Source organism: Triturus cristatus, chromosome 9 (assembly GCF_964204655.1).
Source record: "Triturus cristatus chromosome 9, aTriCri1.1, whole genome shotgun sequence".
In the NCBI taxonomy this organism is placed as follows: Eukaryota; Metazoa; Chordata; class Amphibia; order Caudata; family Salamandridae; genus Triturus; species Triturus cristatus.
The window spans coordinates 853,353,437-853,377,319 of NC_140592.1; the positions used below are offsets into that span (position 1 = coordinate 853,353,437).

General features: G+C 46.9%; 1 protein-coding gene across 2 annotated transcripts in view; it reads left to right on the top strand.

The window, feature by feature from the left end:
* CDC42BPB (CDC42 binding protein kinase beta) overlaps nt 1-23,883 on the top strand; it is a 1,057,701-nt gene that overhangs the window by 368,066 nt on the left and 665,752 nt on the right. For both annotated transcript variants that reach the window (XM_085626326.1, XM_085626327.1), the window contains exon 9: nt 12,681-12,760. In XM_085626326.1, coding sequence (XP_085482452.1) covers nt 12,681-12,760 — 80 coding nt within the window. The remainder of the gene's footprint in view (nt 1-12,680; nt 12,761-23,883) is intronic.

Consider the following 23,883-nt stretch of genomic DNA (forward strand, 5'->3'; position numbering starts at 1 on the left):
TGGCGTAAACCGCTTTCTTCTCCTGCTGTATCTAAATCTGTGGCAAGGAGCTATAGGTCTGCTCCAGGAGACCCTCCCTTTCCTTCTTCACATCCGTCCCTGGAAAGTTTGGTGGTACAGGCGTCCTGTTCAAAACAGTCTTCAGGCGCTTTTCCTCAGGCTCATGCCAACAGGGACTCTAAGAAGTTGGAGCAATCGGCTAAGAAGGTCTTTTCTTCCTCCTGCATGGCACTTAAATCAACCAATGCTACCTGTTTGTTGGGACGTTACATACATGCTTTGATGGATTCAGCTAAGCAATTGGCGCCCAAGTTGCCTGATGAGGAGCGGGGACGTTTTATGGAGGTTCTGTCGGATGCTCAGGCTGCTGCTCGGTAGGTTATATAGGCGGTCCTGGATACAGCTGATTCAGTGGCCAGGGTTATGAATTCCACCAGGAGACAGGCTTGGCTTAGATCCTCTGGTTTTTCCCCAGACGTACAGCCTACCCTTCTTGATTTGCCCTTTGATGGTTCAAAACTTTTCGGAGAGAAGGCTGATTTCGCACTTCAGAGGTTCAAAGATAGCAAAGCCACGGCACAATCCTTAGGGTTGTCAACTCAGTTAAGGGGGTTTGGATGTAAGAAGTACCAAGGGTTTTGAAGGTCTTCATTTCGAAGCTTGCGACAACCTCAGCAACAACAGCAGCAAAATCCTCTTTATAAGTCCTACAGAGGAAATAGCAGGGGTCGCCAACGTTTGTCGGCCTGCAATCTCTCCACCTCCTCCTCTACCTCCCCCGCTCCCCCTGGTAACACAGGAAAGCAGCCCTAGATCCCACATCCTGGAACATGTGGGTCCTGTAGGGGGTCAACAGTCTCACTTTCTACAGGGTTGGAAATCGGTCACATCAGACCTTTTGGGTTTTAAACCTTGTAGAGAATGGGTACGCCCTTCCCTTTCGGGAATTTCCTCCTCCTTACCCTCCTTGCCAAGGTTACTGTTCAAAGGATCATTGACTTCTTCTCCAGAAGAAGGTCCTTGCCTTATTACAAAAAGGTGCGATAGAGGTGGTTCCGGATCAGGAAAGGGGTCAGGTATTTCCTGATTCCCAAAAAGGATGGCAGGTTACGTTCGATCTTGGATCTCAGGGTCTTGAGTTTTTACCTCAAACAGGAGAAATTCAAGAGGCTGACCCTTGCTCAGGTTCTTCTGGTGCTGCAGTAAGAGGACTGGATGGTGTTGATCGATTTGCAGGATGCGTCTTTTCACATCTCCATCCTGAAGTCGCACAGGAAGTATCTCCGTTTTACAGTAGGGTCGCAGCACTACCAGTTTGCGGTCCTACCATTTGGTCTTACTACAGCACCTCAGGTCTTCACAAAGGTGATGGCAGTGGTGGCAGTTCATCTCAGGAGGTCGGGGATCCTGGTTTTTCCTTACCTGGACGACTGGCTGCTCAAGGTGCAGTCGCCGGAGATGGTGCTTCATCATCTGCAAGTGACAGTTCAACTGTTGTTCAACTTGGGTTTTTCAATAAATGTGCCCAAATCTCACCTGGTGCCTTCTCAGCGCAACCTGTTCATAGGGGCGGGACTGGATACTACTGTTTGTCGAGCTTTTCCACCTCCTCAGAGAATTCTCGACATTTAGGAAATGATTCCTTTGTTTCACGATGGAGCGTTTGTTCTGGTTCTGAAGGTCCTTTTCCTGCTCGGTCTGTTCGCTTCCTGCATTCTGTTGGTCAGTCATGCAGGCTGGCACATGAGGGCACTCCAGTGGTGCCTCCTCAGGCAGTGGTATCAGCACAACGGAGATCTCAGGGAGTCAGTCAGAATCTCCAGAGACGCTGCAGCGGAGCGGACTTAGTGGAGTGTGCAGGGCAACCTGTCTCAAGGAAAGCCCTTTAGCCTCCTCCGCCGGTGGCCACTTTGATCACGGATGCCTCCACTCTAGGGTGGGGTGCTCATCTGGGGGATCTGGAGGTCAAAGGTCTTTGGTCTCCAGAGGAAAGGTTGCTTCACATCAACCTTCTGGAATTGCAGGCGATACGTTTGGCACTAAAGGCTTTCCTCCCTTCCCTTCGCGGTCAGTCGCTTCAGGTCCTGACGGACAACACTACTGCGACGTGGTACATCAACAAACAGGGAGGTGTAGGGTTGTATCGTCTCTGTTGCGAGGCGCTGCGACTCTGGTCCTGGGCTCAGAACCATCAGATTTGTGTGTTTGCAAATCATCTACCCGGTGTGCTGAATGTTTGTGCGGACAGTCTTAGTCGGCATTTCTCGGCTGATCACGAGTTGCGGCTTCATCCAGAGGTGGTCCATCACATCTTCGAGATGTGGGGGTTCCCTCGGTTGGACCTATTTGCCACTCACGAGAACGCGCACTGCCCGTTGTTGTGCAGTCTCCAGTATCTGATGAAGGGAGCGCTGGGGGGCGCGTTTCAGATGGATTGGAGCTCTCAACTCTTTTATGAGTTTCCTCCCATACCCTTAATTCTTCGGGTTCTGAGGAAAATTTGCCAAGACCGGGCCCAAGTTATATTGATCGCTTCGGATTGGCCAATAAGGGTGTGGTACACAGATCTACTTCACCTCTCATCGCACCCTCCGCTCCGTCTCCCTCTCAGGGCAGACCTCCTCTCGCAATCGCAGGGGCAGGTTCTACACCCCCACCTCCAGTGCTTGCACCTTCATGCCAGGAAATTGAACGGGGCAACCTGAGTTCTTTCTCTCTCCCGCCGGATGTGGTGGATGTTATTTTATCGTCCAGGCGACACTCCTCTAAGTCTGTTTATTCTTACAGATGGTCTAGATTTGTTAAATGGTGTGGAGAGAGGTCCATTGGTCCTTTAAAGACTCACTTGTCAGATGTTCTTCAGTTTTCACTTTCCTTGGCTCAGCACAGTTGTGCTGTAGCCACTGTTAAGGGCTATTTGTCGGCTTTGTTGGCGTTTCTTTGTTTGCTGGATCAGCTGTCTTTGTTTAAGTCTCCCATTGTTTTGAGATTTATTAAGGGGCCTCACCAATAGGTTTCCGCCTTCCCCCTTTGTTATGCCTCAATGGGATTTAAATCTTGTTTTGACTTTCTTGATGGGTTCCCTGTTTGAACACTTACATAGTTGTCCTTTGAGACTCCTGTCTTTTAAAACGGTCTTTCTTGTGGCTATTACCTCAGCCAGGAGGGTGAGTGAGCTTCAGGCTCTCAGTTTAAAACCCTCGTCTTTGACCATACATGCTGAAAGGATGGTCCTCAGGACAAGGGCTGCTTTTCTGCCTAAGGTAGTTACTCCTTTCCATCTAGGACAGTCCGTTACTATTCCCGTATTTAATCCTCCCCCCTCACCCTCCCAAGGAGGAGGAGAGACTTCACTGCCTGGATCGAAAAAGAGCGGTGAGCTTTTATTTGGATAGGACTAAAGACTTGCGATTGGACGATCAGCTCTTTGTGGGCTATCTTTGACGCATGAAGGGCAAAGCTGTGCACAAGCGCACTCTTCCCAGGTGGATCATCTTGTGCATCAAGATCTGCTATGCACTTGCTGGTAAGGAACTGCCTGAAGGTACTAGAGCTCATTCTACCAGGGCCAAGTCTTCCACTTCTGCTTTCGCCAGAGGTGTTCCTGTAGTGGATATTTGTAAGGCTGCGACTTGGAGTTGGATTCCGAGATGAGGAGGGAGGGCCGTTTTGCTCGCTCTGGCCCTTAGGACTTTTTGGCATAGAAGGGTGGACACCCTCCTCCGGAAGTGGGTCCACCTGTTTGCCTCTGAGGCATGAAAAAAATGGGTGGAACTGACGTTATCACGCCAACGAGGCTCTCTTATGGCTCCGGTGACATCAATCAATCAATCAATCAATCAATCAGGGGTTGGTGAAGCGCGCTACTCACCCGTGAGGGTCTCAAGGCGCTGAGGGAAGGGTAGGGCAGCTCTCGGTCAGTCGAAGAGCCAGGTCTTGAGATCTCGTCTGAATGAGTGTAGGTTAGGAGAGCGCCGTATTCCTAATGGGAGAGAGTTCCAAGCTGTGGCAGCAGTGTAGGAGAAAGCTCTTCCTCCTGATCTGGCTTGGCGGGTGCGGGGGACCTCTGCCAGGGCGAGGTCCGCTGAACGGAGGTTCCTTGTGGGTGCGTGGAAACTCATTCTGTCCTTGAGGTAGCTAGGTCCGATGTTGTTGGGAGCTTTGTAGGCGTGTGTGAGTAGTTTGTAGGTGACCCTCTTCTCGACGGGGAGCCAGTGGAGTTCTCGCAGGTGAGGGGTCATGTGATCATGGCGAGGTGTCCCTAAGATTAGCCTGGCGGCTGCGTTCTGGATCGTTTGGAGTTTGCGTAGTAGAGATTTGTTGATTCCTGCTTAGAGGGCGTTTCCGTAGTCTAGCCTGCTTGTGATGAGAGCGTGGGTGACTGTCTTTCTGCAATCGGGGGGAATCCATTTGAAAGTCTTCCATAGAGTTCGTAGGCAGTTGAAACAGGTGGATGAGATGGCATTGATTTGGCGGTTCATGGAGAGGGAGGAGTCTAGGATTATGCCGAGGTTACGTGCGTGGTCCGTGGGGGTGGGGGGGGGCTCAGGGCAGGTGGCCACCATGAGTTGTTCCATGCGGTGGAGTGGGGTCCGAAGATGAGAACCTCGGTCTTCTCGGAGTTGAGTTTAAGACAGCTGTACTTCATCCAGGTGGCGACATTCTTCATTCCCTCTTGGAAGCGGAGTCTGGTATCTTCTGGGTTTCTGGTGAGGGAGAGGATTAGTTGGGTGTCGTCGGCGTAGGATAAGATGTTTAGTCCGTGTCGTCTGACTATGTTGGCGAGGGGGGCCATGTAGATGTTGAACAGGGTGGGGCTCAGGGAGGAGCCTTGGGGGACTCCACATATGATGTCCGTGGGTTCGGAGAGAAAAGGAGGGAGCCTAACTCTGAGTCCTGTTGGAGAGGAAAGAGCGGATCCAGTTGAGGGCGGTTTCCTGGATCCCTGCGTTGTGGAGTCTGGTGGTCAGTATGCCGTGCGATACGGTGTCAAAAGCTGCGGAGAGGTCCAGGAGAATGAGGGCGCGGTGTGGCCCTGGTCGAGCAGCATGCGTATGTCGTCGGTGGCGGCGATTAGGGCTGTCTTGGTGCTGTGGTTGCTCCGAAAGCCGGATTGGGAAGTGTCTAGGATGCAGTTGTCTTCGACGAAAGTGGTCAGTTGGGTGTTGACGAGTCTCTGCTACTTTGGCCGCGAAGGGAAGGAGGGAGATGGGCCGGTAGTTCTTTAGGTCAGTCGGGTCCGCAGATGTTTTTTTGAGGAGGGGCTTGACTTCTGCGCGTTTCCAATCCGGGGGGTAGGTGCCCGTGGACAGGGAGGAGTTGATGGTGCGGGCTAGCTCTGGAACGATGGCCGAGGAGGCTCTGTGGAAGATATGGGGGGGCAGGGGTCCGTGGGGGCTCCTGAGTGAGTTTTCTTCATGGTGGTGGTGATGAGATCGATGGAGGCGGGGGACAAGTGGTGATGGTAGGCGTAGTGGAGATGGTGGTGGTGAGAGTGGACGCATTCGTTGGTTCATTGAAGTTGACGTAGAGGGTCATAATCTTATGGTGGAAGAAAGTGCTTCGCTTGTTGCAGAGATCTTGGGAGGGGGTGATGTCTGAGGCTTCGCAGGTGGGTTTGTTGAGATGAGTGATGATCTTGAAGAGTTCGCTGCTGTTCGTTGCGTTGGCGTTGATCTTTTCGCTGATGAAAGTTCTTTTGGTGTCTCTTATCAGCTGGTGGTAATTCCTCATGGCGCTTCTATAGTCTGCGTGGGCTGCCGGGGTCTTCTGGTTCCTCCACGATTTTTCGAGGCGTCTACAGGTGCGTCTGGACTCGAGGAGTTCCGTCGTGAACCAGGCGGCTTTCGTAGGGCGTATGGTGGTAGCTTGTCTCAGGGGAGACATCATGCGGAGTCGCGGTATGTGATGACCTCGTCGGCGTGGAGGGCTAGGAAAAAGTTTCTGCAGAATTCTGGCGCAGGGGATATTCAAATGGTGAGGAATCCACAGGCAGATACTGTATCTACCAGAAAAAGTGTTACCGAAGGTAAGTAACTTGTTCTTCGGAAGCTTTACTTCCACCAAATATTGAATTTGCTCTGCCTCCTCATAAATGTCCACTGTATAGAGAGCTTTGTGAAAGTGGTTCTGTAGATGCCCCTCCAACCCCAACTCCCCCGAAAGTTCAATGTCCCCTTTGTATTCTCATTCCCTTTTGAGCTGCAGTTATTTGGCAGATGTGAACCTACCTTGTTTCCCTCCTCATGTTGTGCATTTTAGTCATAGAAGGGTAAGTTCAGCCCTATTATCATGAATAGCATTCAGTTTACCCCTGAGTGCCGTCACCTTTTTCTGTACACTAAGGATAGGGTGTCTCTTGTGGGCCTGCTCTGCCTCTAGCAGTTCTGCTTCTAGCGCTAACCTTTCTCTGGTCCTTTGCTTGTTTAGTGCCGCGTAGAGGGAGATGCACCTGCCCCGGATTACTGCCTTGAAGGCGCCCCAGTTGGTAGCCGGGTTGGTATCTTTGGGGTCGTTCATAAGGAATTAGTCCTTGATAGATTTTCACAGTTCATCACGCAGTAGACTGTCTCGTGCTAGCGGCGCAGGAAAGGACCACCGTCTAAGGTCAGTGTAACCGGTGCATGGTCAGATATAGTAATCGGGTGAATAGAGGTAGCCTGTATTGCTTAGACTTGGGTCTTGACCACGAAGATGTAGTCAATTCTGGAGGATGACCTATGTGTTTGATAGAAAAAGGTGTAGTCCCTAGTAGTGGGGCAGAGCGTGCGTCAGGCATCTATCACGCCCATAGTGGTAAATTTCCTTTCCAGAGCCATAGAGAATTTGCTTGAGATCGCCCTCTGTGTTTGCGTGCATGTCTAGGCTGGAGTTCCATGTGAGATTGAAGCCACCCATTAGAACGACCCCCCTCTGCGAACCCCCCCCCCCAGCATCGGTCCGACTCGGTGACTATCACCGTTGAGCGGAGGGCGGACAGGCAGACCCAGTCACTTCCGCTTTAGGGGCGGTTAGCGCTCTAGCGTCGGCCTCTCAGGACTACAAAGGGAGCGAGGAACGACTGGCTCTGACGGTTTGGTGTGGACGGTGGCAGCGTCTACACAGGCTGTTTGATGCGTTACAGGAGGCGTGAGTGAATTTGCGCGACACACGCTTCTTATTGCTGTCAAACTTTCAATTTCAATTTTAATAGCACTAATTCAATTTTAAAACATTTGGTCACAGGGCAGCGCAATACTGTTAATCCCCCCACCACTTACTCGTATTGCCGATAGGAAGTCTGGGTCAGCTGACAGCCTGCACGCCTCGGTCCGACTCGGTGACTATCACCGTTGAGCGGAGGGCGGACAGGCAGACCCAGTCACTTCCGCTTTAGGGGCGGTTAGCGCTCTAGCGTCAGCCTCTCAGGACTACAAAAGGTGCTCGTCACTCCAAGCGCGCAGCGGTTGCGCGCAGGGGTGTGCCTAAGAACGCGCCTAAGACAAGCCAAAGAGAAGCCCGTCTGCGCCCGTCCGCGACTGGACGAGGCTAGGGGCTAGAGGTCATGGTCGCGAGTGTTGCCCAGCTGACTGCTTGCGTGAAACCTGTGGTAAAATACTCCTCAGTAGAGCTGCTGCGTATCCGTAAGCCTGTACTGCAAGGCTGCACGGGAGGGGAAGGATGCCTACTGGAGGGTCCATTTTCATGTCGGAATTGTCAATATCAAGCCTCTGCTGATCACTTGCAAATCGTATCGCATGAAGCACCATTTATAGCTACTCCTCCATATGACTCGCGCAAGAGTCGTAATCTTCTCTGCAATATTAGATCGCTATCTAAACATCATAGTGAAGTGTGGGATATGATTGCTTCATCTCAGCCTGAACTCTGTTATTTGACAGAGACATGGCTAAAACCGCACTCTGTTCCAGCTATCACATTAGGGATTCCAGAGGGCTATAAAATAGCCAGACTTGACCGATCTTAGGAGGAGGCATTGCCATTGTGTATAAAAATAATCTATTAGTAACCATCTTAGAGGAAATGAGTACCCCGGACTTAGAAATTCTTGTATTTAAAATCAGCTTTTCCAAGAATAGCGGCTACAAAGGGGCACTGGTTTATCGTCCTCCCGGACCTCATACCAGCTTTAACATCCTGTTGCTGGAGATACTGGCCAGACACATTGACCCTGAGAACGAGTTTTTACTTTTAGGAGATTTTAACATGCACTGTGACCTCAAGGATAATGCTGAGGCACAATCTTTACTAACCGACATGTCCGTGTTGGGACTAACTTTAATGAATAGTGGTCCCACTCACCTGGCAGGGCGCACTTTAGATCTTATCTTCTCAAACAAACCTAATACCCTGCTATATGGCTCTTCCACTCAGGTCAATTGGACAGATCACTTTGTCTTGGAATTTTTTACCTCATATTTGGGTAAAGCCCCCCCTCAGGCACAAGCCCTTCCCACTAGGCGTAGACCATGGCACAAGATTACTTCAGAAACATTTCAGGAACACTTTTCTGGATGCCCCATTTCTCTTGGAGAGAACGTTGATACAGCATTAGACCGTTATAATCGGGCGATACTCCAGGTGGTAAACAGGATTGCTCCTATGAAAACCTATAAACCCCGCCTAGCCCGTAAACAAGAGGTATGGTTTACGGAACACCTGAGATTTCTCAAACAGCAGGCGAGGAAATTAGAAAAGGTGTGGAGACTAACCCATGACAACATTGATAAGAATCATTTTTGGGCAGCTCTTTCTAAATATCATAAGGAAATTCGCAATGCCCGGAAATCCCACATACAGGCCCTTTTAGCTGCAGGAAATACCCCCAGAATCTTATACCAAACTCTACACTCATTTGTGAAACCAGCAGCTTGTGAAACTCTGGAATTGGCTTCACAACAACTCTGTAATAAAGTTGCTCAGTTCTTTAAAGACAAAATAAATAAGATTCATGATAATATTCTAAATTCCTATTCACCCATCATTGATGATATTCTATCACCTATGAAACTGGATAAAGAGATAGGAGTTTCACACCTGCAATCCTTTTCCCCTATCTCCTTGATTGAGACAGAATGTTATCTGGGGCAGATTAAAAGCGGAAGTCCCTCAGATATTATTCCAGCCAGAATTTTTCCGATTATAGGAAAAAGCATGAGTCCTCTGATTCAAAGCCTCATTAACCTTTCCCTGACCGAGGGGCAAGTTCCTAGGGAATGGAAAAAAGCATTGGTAAGGCCCATTAGGAAAAACTCCTCCATTCCCTGGACTGACTTATCCAATCTGAGGCCTATCTCGTTACTCCCTTTTTTAGGGAAGGTCATAGAGAAACATGTCAACAAGCAGATTTCTCAGTACATAGAACAGTCTGACAAGCTTGACAGTTCTCAGTTTGGTTTTAGACCCCGACACAGTACTGAATCCGCTCTGCTGTCGGTGACAGACGACCTTCACATGTATCAGGATCGAGGGTATTCAGCGATCCTGGTACTGTTGGATTTATCGGCGGCGTTCGATACTATATCTCACAATATCCTAATCAAACGTCTGACCGCAATTGGAATTGAAAGCACAGCGTTAACCTGGCTAAAGAGTTTTCTGTCTGACCGCACCCAAACTGTCAGCATGGGCACATTTAGGTCGACAGAAACTCATATCACCAAGGGGGTGCCACAGGGCTCTTGTCTAAGCCCTACCTTGTTTAACATCTATGTGGCACCCCTGGCCAATATATTGAGAGACTTTGGGTTTGTCCCTGTCTCCTATGCTGACGATACGCAGCTCCTATTCCCTTTTAAACATCTGACCGACGAAGTGAGGGAGGCCTTCTCAGATGGCATGAAAGCTGTTGCAAATTGGATGAAATCTAACTATCTCCAATGCAACGCAAGTAAGACCGAAGTAATGCTTTTTGGGGAGGTCAGAAATCTGTGGACCTCAGAGTGGTGGCCATGTGAACTGGGCCAAGTACCTGAACCCAAACTGGTCGTAAAAAACCTAGGGGTCCGTCTTGATCGTGAGCTCACTTATAAGCAACATGGCAATTGGGTTTTCGGCCAATGCTTTCATGTTATTGGACTCTTACGCAAAGTGTTTCCACTATTGCCTGATTCCACTAGAAAAACATTGGTCCAGGCTCTAGTGTTGAGTCGCTTGGATTACTGCAATGGACTCCTGCTGTCAGCTAACCAGGGAGTCCTAGCAAAACTCCAAGTGATACAAAACACCGCGGCAAGACCTGTGATGAATGCCCCCCCAAGAACTCCTTCTAAACCACTCCTTGACAAGTTACACTGGCTCCCAGTTCATAAAAGGATTACGTTTAAGACATGTTGTCTTATCCATAGAACCATACATGGCTCTGGACCTCCCTATTGGAAAGATAAATTCATTCCATATAATCCCACTCGGCTCCTTGGGTCCAGTAGCCAACTTCGCCTTAAAGTACCGACCATCAAGAGGAGCAGACAAGGTGGGAAAGCCTTGTCTGTGGCAGGCCCGACCCTATGGAATAAACTTCCTCTTGAGCGAAGGCAATGTTCTGAATTCTTGGTTTTTAGGAAAAAACTTAAAACGTTTCTATTTTAGTAATTCTTCTACCATCTTAGTTTTAAATGCTGCATTGTGCTGAGCTATTTCCTCCCGTCTCTTGTAGCTGCCAACCTTTCTTTCTCCTTTCTTTTCTGTGCGCAGAGATACTCTTACGCAAGAGTCGATTCTAGCGCGATATAAATCTATAAATAAATAAATAAATCGATAGGGCAGAACTAAAAAGAAATGTGGCTTGATTAGAGTTAGGTGCATAGATGGAGGCATAGGTACATAAGTGGCCAGCCTTGACCATAACTTCCTTCCCTCTTAGTCTGTTTTGCGTCCCTCTGGTTGAAATTTCAGAGAGTTGTAGAAGAAGATAGCCACCCTTTTATGTTTAGTCGGAGCTGAGGATCTATATACAATGGGGTAAGCCCTGTGTCGCAGCCGGTGTTCTTCTGACCTTTTATGTGTGTTTCCTGCAGGGCTACCACATTATGCCTTTGGTCTAATGGGTATTACCACCATTTCTGACGTTTGGCTGGTGAGTTAAGCCCCTAGGTATTCACGTGAGTACGGTGATAGCCATAGCTACCTACAACTTGGCAGTGTTTGCTGTTCTGCCAGAGGAGTACCACTCCTGCATATTTAGACCCCTCCACCTCCCTCCCCCCTCACCTGGTCATCCTGCCATGCAGTCCCCTCTCAACTGCCTATGTACCTAGAACCAAAATTACAAAGAACCCCAGAATCAGAACATTTAGGGTTCACACACCCCCATAAACATTTTTCACATTACGAAAACACATTGTTGTAGACATATTGGTCCAAACCTGCATGTGACGAATCAGACAGAATCTAAATGAGTTACTGTCTAGTATCCAATATCGGAAATCGTTAAGGAGCAGCCCTCCACCCTGCCCGTCACAGATCACCTGCATTGCTGTTGAGTGAAGTATTACAGTTTGGACGCAAGTCGACTCGTTATCTCCATACTTGACATTCCGGTCTCCCACTCGCACCTGGTCCAACAATGGCTACCAGGAGCACCTCTTTGGGCCCTGTCAGCAGTTCCCCTGGCTGTTCAGGCCACATAGAAACTTCTCTGTACCCCTGGCTTATTTCTTCTTTTGCTGCCTCAGGCAGTTCTGTGTCAGTTCTGTGTCAGCCACCGCTCCCCTCTGCAATTTTCTGCTATCTTCTCTCCTGAACCATTCGGGGCACTCTTGGTGGGCGAGTTATTAGCGGGCAGCAGGCCCAACACCCCTGCTGTTTCCATGTATGTAGTGACACGGTAGTTTTTATTCTGGAAGCAGAATGCGACCCCAAAGGGGTAGGTCCAGCTATACTTTACATTGTCTCGCCTCAGTTTCTCTCAAACTGGTCGGAACTGTTGTTTGCATGCCAGCGTCGTGGGGGCTGCATCCAGGACCCATGAACACACAAACCCCTGGAAGGATTCTTCCTCTCTTGACCTTGCCTCTTCCCTCATCTTGAAGGAATGAAGCTTGGATAGACTGTCTCTCGGTCATCTCCCACCCCCAGGGGACGGTGGTCCCACCCTGTAGACTCTGTCTATTTTTATCTTCATGCCCCTCAGGCCAAATATCTCTGCGAACAGGCCCATGACGAACTTAACAGTAATTGCGATGTTGTGTAACAGAGTAGATAACCGTAAAGGACAAATTTTGCTATTCGAGCCACAGATCTGAACAGAGAAAACGATGGAGACCCCCTCACTCATCTGGCCTTGCACCATGAGAGAGAGACCTGCTTATTGTTTGTTTATTCTTAAAGTCTAATTATGGATTCTTGGGGAAATCATTGTCTCAAAGCCTCGGACATCTGCGCATTGGATGGAAATTACTGGGCTGCATGTAGCAGACACTTAGCGTAATTGAGAGTTTTAAAGTGATGAAAGTTGTCTAGAATCCATGCCTAGCATTGGGTCTTGTTGTGAAAGCACGTGGCGATAAAGAAGGTACTGAAGTTGAAAGAACCAGTGTTAAAGGTAAGTGTTATTTTCTTCTTCATCTAATGAGCATTTTGTGGATGGTATGCTTGTGTCAAATGCCTCTACTGCACCCTTACTAATTCCCTAGCATGAATCATAAATGAGCCATAACATGGTTTTCATTTTCTTTCTGCAGGAAATGGTTCCTCCTGGTTCCCACACAGGCTTTTCTGGGCTACATTTACCATTTGTTGGCTTTACCTACACTACAGACAGGTATGCAGCAAGTCTGCTTTGTACATTAGCTGCCAACAGTGTTGGGAAAGTATAGCTAATAATCGTCACAGCTCTCTAACAATTTGTCCATCTCTAATTGAATATTTTGCTGATGTGGAAATCTAGTCTGCTGACTTGTTTAATATACAAAATATTTTTAAGTTAAACATCTGCTTTTCTATAAACATCCAAGATAGGAATTCAGCTCTGTAACTGTACGAGATGGTGCATACTTCTAGCAAGATCAGTCTGACCACAGACTGAAAACAACTTCTATTAAATATATTGTTTTCACCTCTGAAGTGTTTTTTCTGAACAGAGATGATGCAGGTCATATGTCAGATGAATGGCCAGGGATTTCTAATGTGTACACAGCAATAGGGTGTCATCAGTATCCCTTCTTTCACTGGTGTAACTATTAAATACCTCAACGCTTCATTTACCCTGTTTTCTGCCATCCAATGCTTACTGCACTCAATTTCTGTCCACATATTCAAACATATTTTTCTTTTCTCAGACTTCTCTAATTCTTGTTGCACACCTCTCCTTCATCATCTTTCTTTCATGACCAGCTTGACCTGGTCTTAAAAGTTGTCCCACTTTTCCACTCATCCTATCAACTGTTTAATCCATTCTATGTCAGGCCACTACACCATTTATCCACTTTGCCATTAATCTGTCCTTTGAGTGCCTATGCCATAATTCACTTTCACTTCATCCAACACTTTTTCACCCCTTATATCAGGGCAGAGACTTTTCACTGCAGGTTCTATGGGGGAATCTCCAAGAAATAGAGACAGCACTACCTACTCTCAAATAGCAATTCAATAAATCACATAAATAAAAGGGTACACCAAAGAGAGTATATATTTAACAGCGGATAACCACACAGAGGCTAATGACATCTTAGTATGCTGCAGATCAAGACTTCCAGCCAGCATTGGGCCTAGACTTTTCACAAACAAGATGTATGTTTTTTTCTAGAAATTAAGAAAAATTGTGAGCTACAAAGCTCTTATATGTACAGATACTTCTGTTGTGTCTTAATTCATCACTGTAAAATTTCGGTTTCAGTTAAGGGTTTAAAAAATTGATAAAATATCTGCCTTTACACTGCAGAGGGATTTTCATAGTCTCTTAAAAGATTTGATTCTCTGATATAAAATGGGTGTGTTCTGAATGTCGTCTCCTTCTTCAAAGACTGAGTCCCCATGCTGGTTCAAGTCTTGCTTTATAAGCACCTGATGAACAAGGAAACACATCTCATAGTTAATGGCTAAGGTTCTTTTTTAAAATCTGGAGTAGGCAACAGTCTGCTTCCTTTTGGAGTGTCCCACTGAACCTTCACCTATCAAGCAAGCCTGTCCCTCTTCACTTTTTTCCGTGGGAGGCTGTTTTTTCTATTTGTGTCTCTTATAGAGGCCCATACCCTTGAATATTCTATCATATTTGCTATGGTGTTTGGGCTTCCTCAAAGAAAAAGTTGGGACTGTGCTGAATGTTTTCTGGTCGATTTATCACTATTTGTAATAGGGAGGAGGTACCCAGGAAGTGACAGGTATAGCATAGCTTACAAAGAAATCATGAAATCAGTCCAATGTGTTACTGCAAGCACAGAAAATGAAGCAATTGATTGTGCAAATCCAAAGGGAGCTTTAGGAGCAGCTATAATTTAGTGCAAATGAAGCAGAAAGCAGGAGCAGTATTCTGCTGGCTAAAGGAGTCGCTCTTACACCGCCACCGTCCTGCTCCGCACGATCCAGTCTGCCTTTCTTTCCATCCTTCTACCCAGGACCCTCTTCTGCAAACTGCTTTACCTTCCTTGCCTTTGGTGGTGTTTCCTCCGTCACGGGAGTCCCGGTGGTTGGATTCATGGGGGCGTAACATCTTCGCTTCCTCTAGTGCTGCTTTGCGAGCGCTCAACACGCTTTGTGTGTTGGCCAGGGCTACTTCCAGCTTGTGGGATTCCGTGGAGTCCCCTCTGTCTTGTGCCTCTCAAGAAGGTGTCTGCGCTGATCTGCGGTGCCATGTGATGGATGGTCGGAAGTTGGCCGCGTTTATTCTTCGTTCGGCCCTGGATGTTTCTGATGCTCTCGGCCACACTATGGCAAGTTCAGAAGCTCTCCGTCACCATGTTTGGTTGAGGGATAGCGTTTTCCCTGAGAATGTCAGGGAGCGTCTGGTTGACCTGCCTTTTGGTGGGGTGCTTTTGGTTAACACCCATGCGGATGCCGCCATTCAGCGGCTCCTTGCGGGGCCCGTCGTCCTCCCCCTCCGTAAACTTGGTTTGTCAGTCCTCTGCTGCTTTCTGGGAGGCGTTATACCACCTTTTTTCGGGGGTCTAGTGGTTCGGTTGGACCGTCTGTGTATTCTGTGTGGGTTGGCGTGCCTTCGGGGTCCTTAGGTTGGCCCCTTTGTACTGTTGGCTGCTGGTACAGCCCCTTTGGCTTTTGTGGTTCTTTGGTTGTTGGTACACCCGTATGGGTCCTCAGGTTGGGCCTTCTGTATGTTTTTTGTTTGGCTGATTGGCAAGCCGTCTGTGGTTCTATCTGCAGGTCCTTTATGTTCTTGTCCTCTGCTGCAGGATTTTTCCCTAAGAGGTGTTCCCATGTTTTCTTGGGACATATCATACCCCATGTAGGGTACTTGTAATTATTGCATAGCTCTGTCCTGCGCTGGGAGGGTATAGTCGCCCTTTTTCAGGTTCCCTGCCTTTCCTGGCATCACTGTATACCGCTGGTGAGGTCTCTTTTGTCTTGTCCGGACGCAGCTTGAGCTGCTCCAGGTTCTGTCATTCTCAGTGTTTGCTACCTCGCTCCGCCTTCCTGTCTGGTGTTTTGGCCTGGTCCTCTGTCTGGTGTTCCAGGGGGGCTAGGTTTCTCCTAGCTTTCCTGTGTTCTGGTTGGTGGCGTGGGTCCGTCCTCCGTGTCTCTCCTCTTTCTCTTCTGGCTGGTCCCACTTCTCTTCGTGGGTCGGTGTGAGTCTATAGGACGCTCCTCCTTTGGGGATTGTTCTGAATTCTCCTGGCCTCTGCCCTCGGCTTGCGCCTGGCTTGTTCTGGATGCACTGCTCCATGGTACTGTCAGCTGCCGGCTGTGCACGCCTGCTCGTTCTGGTCCACCGCCGTGGCCCTTAGTGGCTCCACGTCATGCCTATCAGTTCCATCACAGACCGGAATCTCGCCATAGGGAGATGGCTCATCTTCCTTCAGCACTTACTCAAGATCTGCAGGCTATGTTGGCAAATTATCATCAAAGATTTCCTCCTCAACAGATTCCGACAGAGAATCCACTTCCTCAAGCAGAGTTTCCTGCTCCGGTACCAGACATTACTTTACCTACTACACCGGCTCCTGCACAGGGTCCACCTGAAACTGGACACCAAGACACTGCCTCCTCGGATGAAGAAGTTAACGAAGGCGAATTGCCTAATCAGACAAATGCTCCGGATCCCTGGGATGATTACATAATCCAGACACCATCTCCGCATTTACCTTCTGATTCTCCACCTGAAGACATGATTTAATGCAGATGTCATATGCTCTATTCCAATTATTGATTACATCTGGCAGGAGGACGTAAAGATCATGAAGAAGCCAGCATCCATACAAGCGGTGCTACCTCGTGATGACAAAAAATACAGCGCTCCAGAGGACAGTCCATCTTGCCTTGTAGGACACCCGAGGCCAGATTCGGTCATATCTCAGGCCGCACAAAGGCGTTCGAAAAACCCTGCAACACCTATTACCACCCCTCCAGATAGAGAGGGACGTCGTATGGACCTTATGTGGAAGAAATTCTCTTGTATTTCGGCAGCATCAATTAGAGCTGCTAATGCTTTGGCAGTCATTGGCCGTTATGACCATCAAATGTGGTCAGATATGGCGGGATTGATGGATCTCATCCCGGAGGAACAAAGACAGGAGGCCCAGAAGATTTTATTAGAGGGTGAACGAGCTGCCTCCGAAACGATTGATTGTGCGTTAGACATCGCCAACACAAGCTTTCGGCAATTGGCTGGAGCAGCAGTTTTTCGATGCCAGGGGTGGCTTAAAGCTACTACCTTCAGACCTGAGGTTCAGACTAAGATCCTGGACATGGCGTACAATGGGGATTCACTGTTCGGGAAACATATTGATGACGCTCTTTTGACAATAAAAATTGACACGGACACTGCAAAGTCTCTGGGCAGTCTGCAGTATAGGCGTGTACCTTTCAGAGGAGCCAGCGGGCGAGGTTTCACAACATACCGGAGCGGCTATCAGTCAAATCAACAGTATTGTCAATACCAGCCTCAATATCGCCAGTCTTACAAGTCTTACAATCAGTCATCCTACCGTCAATCATCGACGGCTGGTTTCTCTCGCCAGGGCGGCCGTAAGCGAACACAGCAACAAGGCCGTGACTCTGCCAGAAAGACATGAGCTTCGCTGGGTGCTAGTCCACATTCCCTCCCTACCTATGGGTGCGAAAGTTTCTGCTTATGCACAGCGGTGGCACGAGATCGCTTTAGACCGCTGGACCTAGTCACCAAGGGTCACACACTGGAATTTGTCCAGAAACCACCTACGACTCCGCCCAGGGGTCCCCCTCGTCTTCACTTATTGCACAAAGAAGTCTTGATCATGCTCCTCAAGGAAGCGATAGAAGAAGTACCATCCATGCAGAAAGGGACAGGTTTCTATTCTTGTTTCTTCCTAATCAAAAAGAAGTCAGGAGAATGGCGACCGATTCTGGACCTCTGCAAACTCAACAAGTTTCTCTAGAAACAAACATTCCAGATGGTGACGCTTTTCGATAATCTGGGATGCTTAAAGGGGATTTCATGACTTCTCTGGACATGGAAGACGCATACTTTCATATCCCTATCCATCCAAAACTTCGAAAATATCTACGATTTACAGTGGCTGGCACCCACTATCAATTCAAGGTGCTCCCGTTTGGCCGAAAATCAGCGCCATGGATTTTCACCAAATGCTTAGCACCAGTAGCAGCAACCTTCCGATCCCTAGGAATCCAAGTTTTTCCATACCTCGACGATTGGCTGCTCAAAGCTCCGTCGGAACAGGAAGCCAATCTTGCTACAACAATTTGTCTCCATCTGTTCAATACGCTGGGACTCGCTTGAAACAAGGGCAATCGAATTTGCTTCCAGCTCTGGTCATTTCGTTCCTAGGAGCGTCCCTGGACACTGTCTAGTGCAAGGCACTCTTGTCTCAAGACCGTCAAGTGCGCCTTCACAAATTAGCAACAACAATTTCAAAAGAAAGTCAGTTTCTGTTCAAACATTCAAATCGCTCCTAGGGATGTGCTCTTCAGAAATCAACCTAGTCCCTTTGGCGCAGCTCAGGATGAGACCTCTTCAAGAGGAATTACAGAAACAATGGCAACAAGCATTGGGTTCTTTCGAGGATGTTATCCGAATAACTGCACGAATAGTGGACGCAATCCGTTGGTGGTCCCAAACAGCAAATCTTGCCCAAAGTCTCACCTTTCCTCAGAACATCCCAGATTTTGTCTTGACAGCAGACGCATCCATGGAAGGATGGGAAGGTCATCTGCAATATGTGCAGATCCAGGGAAAGTGGTCTCAGATACAGAAACAACACCACATCAACAGTTTGGAGCTCCGAGCCATATTTTTGTCTCTTCAGGCTTTCCCTCCAAGAATAGCAGGTTCTTCAGTGCTGGTCCATACCGACAATACAACCAGCATGTACTACATAAACAAACAAGGAGGAACCAGGTCTGTGACGATTTCCCAAGAAGCGCAGGAGTTCCACAGCATATCCTTGAAGTCCGAGCATGTCAGGGGTCTGCACAATACCCTGGCAGATACACTAAGCAGGTCTCAATCAGGCTACCGCGAGTAGGAGTTAGAACAAACTCAGGTGAACAAGATCTTTCGGACATGGGGCAAACCTGCTCTGGATCTGTTTGCATCGCAGGAGAACAAGAAATGCCAATATTATGCCAGCAGGTTCCCTCAACCGGGGTCAAGGGGGAACGCCCTTTCAATGAGATGGTCCAGGATCTATGCCTACGCTTTTCCCCCATTCCATTAATCCCCAGGGTGATCAGCAAGATGAAACTGGAGGGCTGTCACCTAATTCTGATTGCACCCCATTGGCCCAGACCGTATTGGTTCCAGGAGCTTCTTCTGTTGTCACAGGACAGACCCATTCGCCTTCATCCAACAATGAAGATGTTATCACGGAACAAGGGTCAGGAGGTCCATCCGGATCCACAGTCCCTCCACTTGCACGCATGGCCCCTGAATTCCTAGAGTTCAAAGACCTCAATATTTCACAGGACTGTCGAGAAATACTGTCTAAATCCTGTGCTGAAAGCACTGTCAAAACATATCTTTAAAATGGAAAAGATTCTGTTGTTGGTGTGAAGCCAGTAAAGTTCATCCAATTCAAGCCCCTGCTATACAGATTCTACCTTACTTACTCTCACTGGCCAAGTCTGGCCTCACTTTTTCATCAGTCAAGGATCACCTGGATGCTCTTTCCAGATACAGGAAATCTCCGCAGCTTCCTTCTTTATGTTCATCTTCTCTTATAAAACAATTCATGAGAGGGATTTTCGCACTTTTCCTCCTGTACATGCACCTCCTCCAGAGTGGGAACTTAATGTGGTTTTAGCACAACTAATGAGATGACCATTTGAACCGGTACATAAAGCAGAACTCAAATTCCTCACATGGAAAGTAGCCCTCTTGCTGGCTCTTACTTCTGCAAGAAGGGTCAGTGAGATTCAGGCTTTTACGATCAAGGAACCCTTCTTACGCTTTACACAGGACTACCTAATTCTTCGGACAAATCCTAAATTCATTCCAAGGGTTCCTACGCAATTTCACTTGAATGAACCTGTAATGCTACAAACTTTCTTTCCTAATCCATCCATTCCAGCTGAAAGGGCTTTACATTCATTAGATGTAAAAAGGTTTTTGAAATGTTATCTTCAAAAGACAAAAGATATCAGAAAGATGAATCAACTGTTAGTGGCCTACGGTCAAGGAAAACAGGGAACCGCAGTAACAAAAGCCACAATAGCAATAACAGCTTCTGCCATTCAATTCTGCCACGAAAAAGCCAGTAAACCTCTCACGGTGAAGGCTAAAGCATACTCCACCAGAACTATTGTTGTATCTACAGCTTTGTTTGCTGGGGTTACACTGGATAAAATATGCCGTGCTGCGACATGGAAGAATGTCCACACGTTCACAAGACACTACTGCCTCCAATCTGCACAAAGAGAGGATGCAGCGGTTGCACAAGCTGTGTTACGCCATCTCTTTCACTAAGGTCAGATTCTTTACATTTCTTTAAGGCTTGTCTATTATTGATTTTCTTTACTGTTATATTGCTTACAGTGTTCATCCTCCTATGTTTCTCAAATTATTCGTTTATCATGTTGATATCTGCGATCTCTTTTATATGATGATTGCTTTTATGCTTTGTCTTTGCAATATTTCAAGGTTATGGATATCCATTGGGAGTTTTAGATTACATGTCTCCCACCCTCCGCAAACAACAGTACAGTTGGAGTACTGCTTGATATTCTGATTCAGGCATGTGAATCTATGAAAGATACCCCAATACTGGATAAGAAAACAAGTTACTTACCTGTAACTACAGTTATCCAGTATTGGTATCTTTCATAGATTCACATGCACCCACCCTCCTCCCCGTGGAATCAGTTCTCAGGGATTTTGGGGATATTTACTTCCCACTTGTGCTGGAAAATCTGAGAACTGCTTCTGTTGGGAGTGTTCTAGAGGGTGGTTGGAGCTGACTTTTGGTCCTTTTCCTATAAGGACGTAGATAGGCTACTAAGATATAGCCTTTGGCCTATTTATTACTTATGACATTACTTTTGTATTTTACTGTGGGACTCCCATCTTGGCGACGGGGAATGATTCAGGCATGTGTATCTATGAAAGATACCAATACTGGATAACTGTAGTTACAGGTAAGTAACTTGTTCTCATTTCCATTAGTGTTTTGGTGATCCATATTTTTTTCTCTTTGCCTGCTTGAGTGTGGTTGTGATTTATCTGCAATTTAGTTTTCTGGTGTCTCAATGACTTTTGGTAATACTTTTGATTTCAGGTATTACTTAACGCATTTTGTTTTGGTCATGTCTTCTATCCTGATGATTTCTCCCGTGCAGCCAATTTTCCAGCCTTGCAATGCTGATGATCAAACCTTTAGAGTTAATAGTATGCTGCAAATTGACGCTTCCTTCAAGGTGAAAAGCTCATTTAGAAGCAATAACATAGGCCTTGTGCAGAAGTCAACTTCAAGCCTTTTGTGTGTTGGAACCGCTCACAGCAGTTTACAAATACAGGGTGGTCCTTTGACGTCATCCCTCCTTGATTTGAAAAGTGCTGTCAGAGTCCCAGCTGAACAAAGAAATCATTCTTCAGATTTTCTTTCCACATCGCTGTGTGCCATAGACTGGGGGCACGCTCCTTATCATGGACATGAAGCGCACTGTGCTTTTTCTTGTTTGAGTGAAGGGTTTCAGTTATCAGACCAGCGTTTTAGTAACCTTTGGGTAATTAAACCAGTAAGCCAGTGATATGGCTGAGAATGCCAACAGCATAAGATTTTACATCACCACTTGTTATCACTATGTATAACCCATCCTCCCTCCAGTGGAAAGGCGCCCTCCAAAAGGGCTTTAGCATTGTCTGTGGCTTTCTCCAGCCATATGACAGTGAGAATCATAGTCTGGGTGTCTGCTTGGGCTACCACATATGCATTCTGCTCTTCCTACACGGTGACTTTCTTAAGGAGTGACGTGGCCTGGCGGTTCTCTGTAACTTTTCACCTAGGTCTAATCTACCTGCTGTTGCCTTCTTGGTCATTCTCCAGTTCCTTTTTTGTCGTCAGTTCTGTGTAATGTACCCACAAGCTGAGAGTGGGAGCGTACATAAGACAATCTAATTACCTTTAAGATGACTCTGTTGCTCCTAGTTCATAGGCAGTTTCCCTTTATTGCCACCCTCCCTCCAATCCCTCAAACTTTGGTCATAAACTCATTCAAATTGACTTCTTCTTACAAATTTGAGTACTGGACTCTCCCACTTCCATAACTAAAAAGAAATGAACAGGTCTTGCTCCCAGCTAAAACAAATGCCTAGTAATGTTGAGTTAAATTGGTCCACTTTAATTTCCTGCATCAAACCTAATAAAAAACACTGAAGCTAGGGAAAATAGATCCAGGAAGATCCCCAGTGTGCAAAAGATGCAGAGCTATAGAGGCAGACTTTATACACATTGTCTGGTCCTTTCGGGTGGTGGTAAAGTCAGCTCATCCTGTAAGAGGAGCAATTACCACACAGACAGTAAAACAATGCTTTCTTAGGGTAACTATGTTCCCTAAATAAGTAAGATGAAATATATTTCTTTTGGGTCACTAGGGACTACACTAATAAAATGATGCATAGCGATCCCCCTGGTTGCAACCAGGTGGTCAGTCAGTCCAATTATAGGAGATGAAATTGATAGAATTGGTAGATGGTTTGGTTAAAACTTGCTATAAAAGTAAAAACAAAAATAACTGAGGGCAAGACAGAAAAGTCAGTGATATTTCAGAAAATATCAGACCATTTGAACACTGAGCCCCCCTGTGGAAGAACACTGACATCACCATTGCTAAAAAGCAAATATGCTGTGAAGATATAAACAAGAACTCAGTTTGGCTAAGAAGCATAAAAGTCCTGATTTGGGAGAGACTCAGTGGCTGCTTTATAAAAGTGCATAAGGTTGGGGACTATAGTAACAAGCACCAGGAAATAAGGAGGTCAAGCCAATGCATGAGTATTGAGTTAAAGTTGGTGAAACCCCCTTCAGGTTGGCATAAGCGCAAGGGTGAGACATGACACATGCTTTCCCAGTACTGGCACTTGAAAGCTGCTGGGCTTGTACTTCGCTTTAAGTGGAAGACCAGCTCTCCAGTGTGCTACTTTAAATTCAAGAGGTGTGCTTTCATTTTCGAGACCTAGGTATTCTGTAAATTGTGTTTTTTTTAACATATTGTTTTTCTGCAGAATGCTGCTTTTTTTGTTTTCAAATCAAGGCAACAGCCCATATTGCTATTCAACAGTGGCATCCCACTGCAATGTCATCATCTCATTCAAAATACCTTATGAATATGTGGCCTGCATATGAATAGAGTATCTGATCATCTGATCTAAAAGAAGGGGATTTAGAGTAATTGTACTTAAAAAGAATCCAAGTTGACTTAATACTATAATGCTCAGTTCCCAAGAAGCCAGTGTCTTATTATTATTTTTTAATTTTATTGCATTGGATAACAAAAGAATTTCTCATAGATAATAACTGCAGATTACTCACCTGTAGAATATTCCCTAGGCTCCATACTGGATCTGTAAGTTTTCACAGCAATTCTTCAGTGCACCACTAGGTGGAGCTGTGCATCAGTTTTGTCCTTGTTACACCACAGAAGTGATAGGGCAGAGCCTCAGATAAGCGCCACCACTGTGGATCCGCAGCAGTTTCTTTCCTTTTTTACCAGTTGACTATTTTCTCCAAATTGAGTTCCAATGTGCAAGGGGATAATGTCCCACTGAAGGCTATTGGGCTCAAACCTTGCTGTGACTGTAAGAAACAGATGTCTGAAATGGACACACACAAGGTGTGCCTCTGGTGTTTGGGCTTGCAATACAACTCAAAGGCGTATGAAGAATGTGCTCTTGTGTTCCTCAAGGCGATCCAGAACCGGAAAGTGATCTATAAATTGTCAAACATGGCAAAAAGCCAGTCTTCGCATAAATCCTACTCCACATTAAGGCCACTGACCCTTTCCCGCTTTCAGACCTCTCCTGTTGCAGGTCTTCTTTGCAGTCGAAGAAGAAGCATAAGACATTGAAGTGGTAATTGACCCCATGCCACTGCTGTCTGTCTAAAAGAAATTGCGAGGGCATCTAAGTGCCAGTTGATCTCGCTCCTGATCCCAGATTGAGGAGTCAATTTTACAACTGTCCCGATATACCCAAATTCCCTGGGCCATCATCAACACCGCAGCAGGTTAATGCCTTTTAAGGAGGCCATGCTGCGTAATTTTGTGACTCTTCTACCAGCCCCT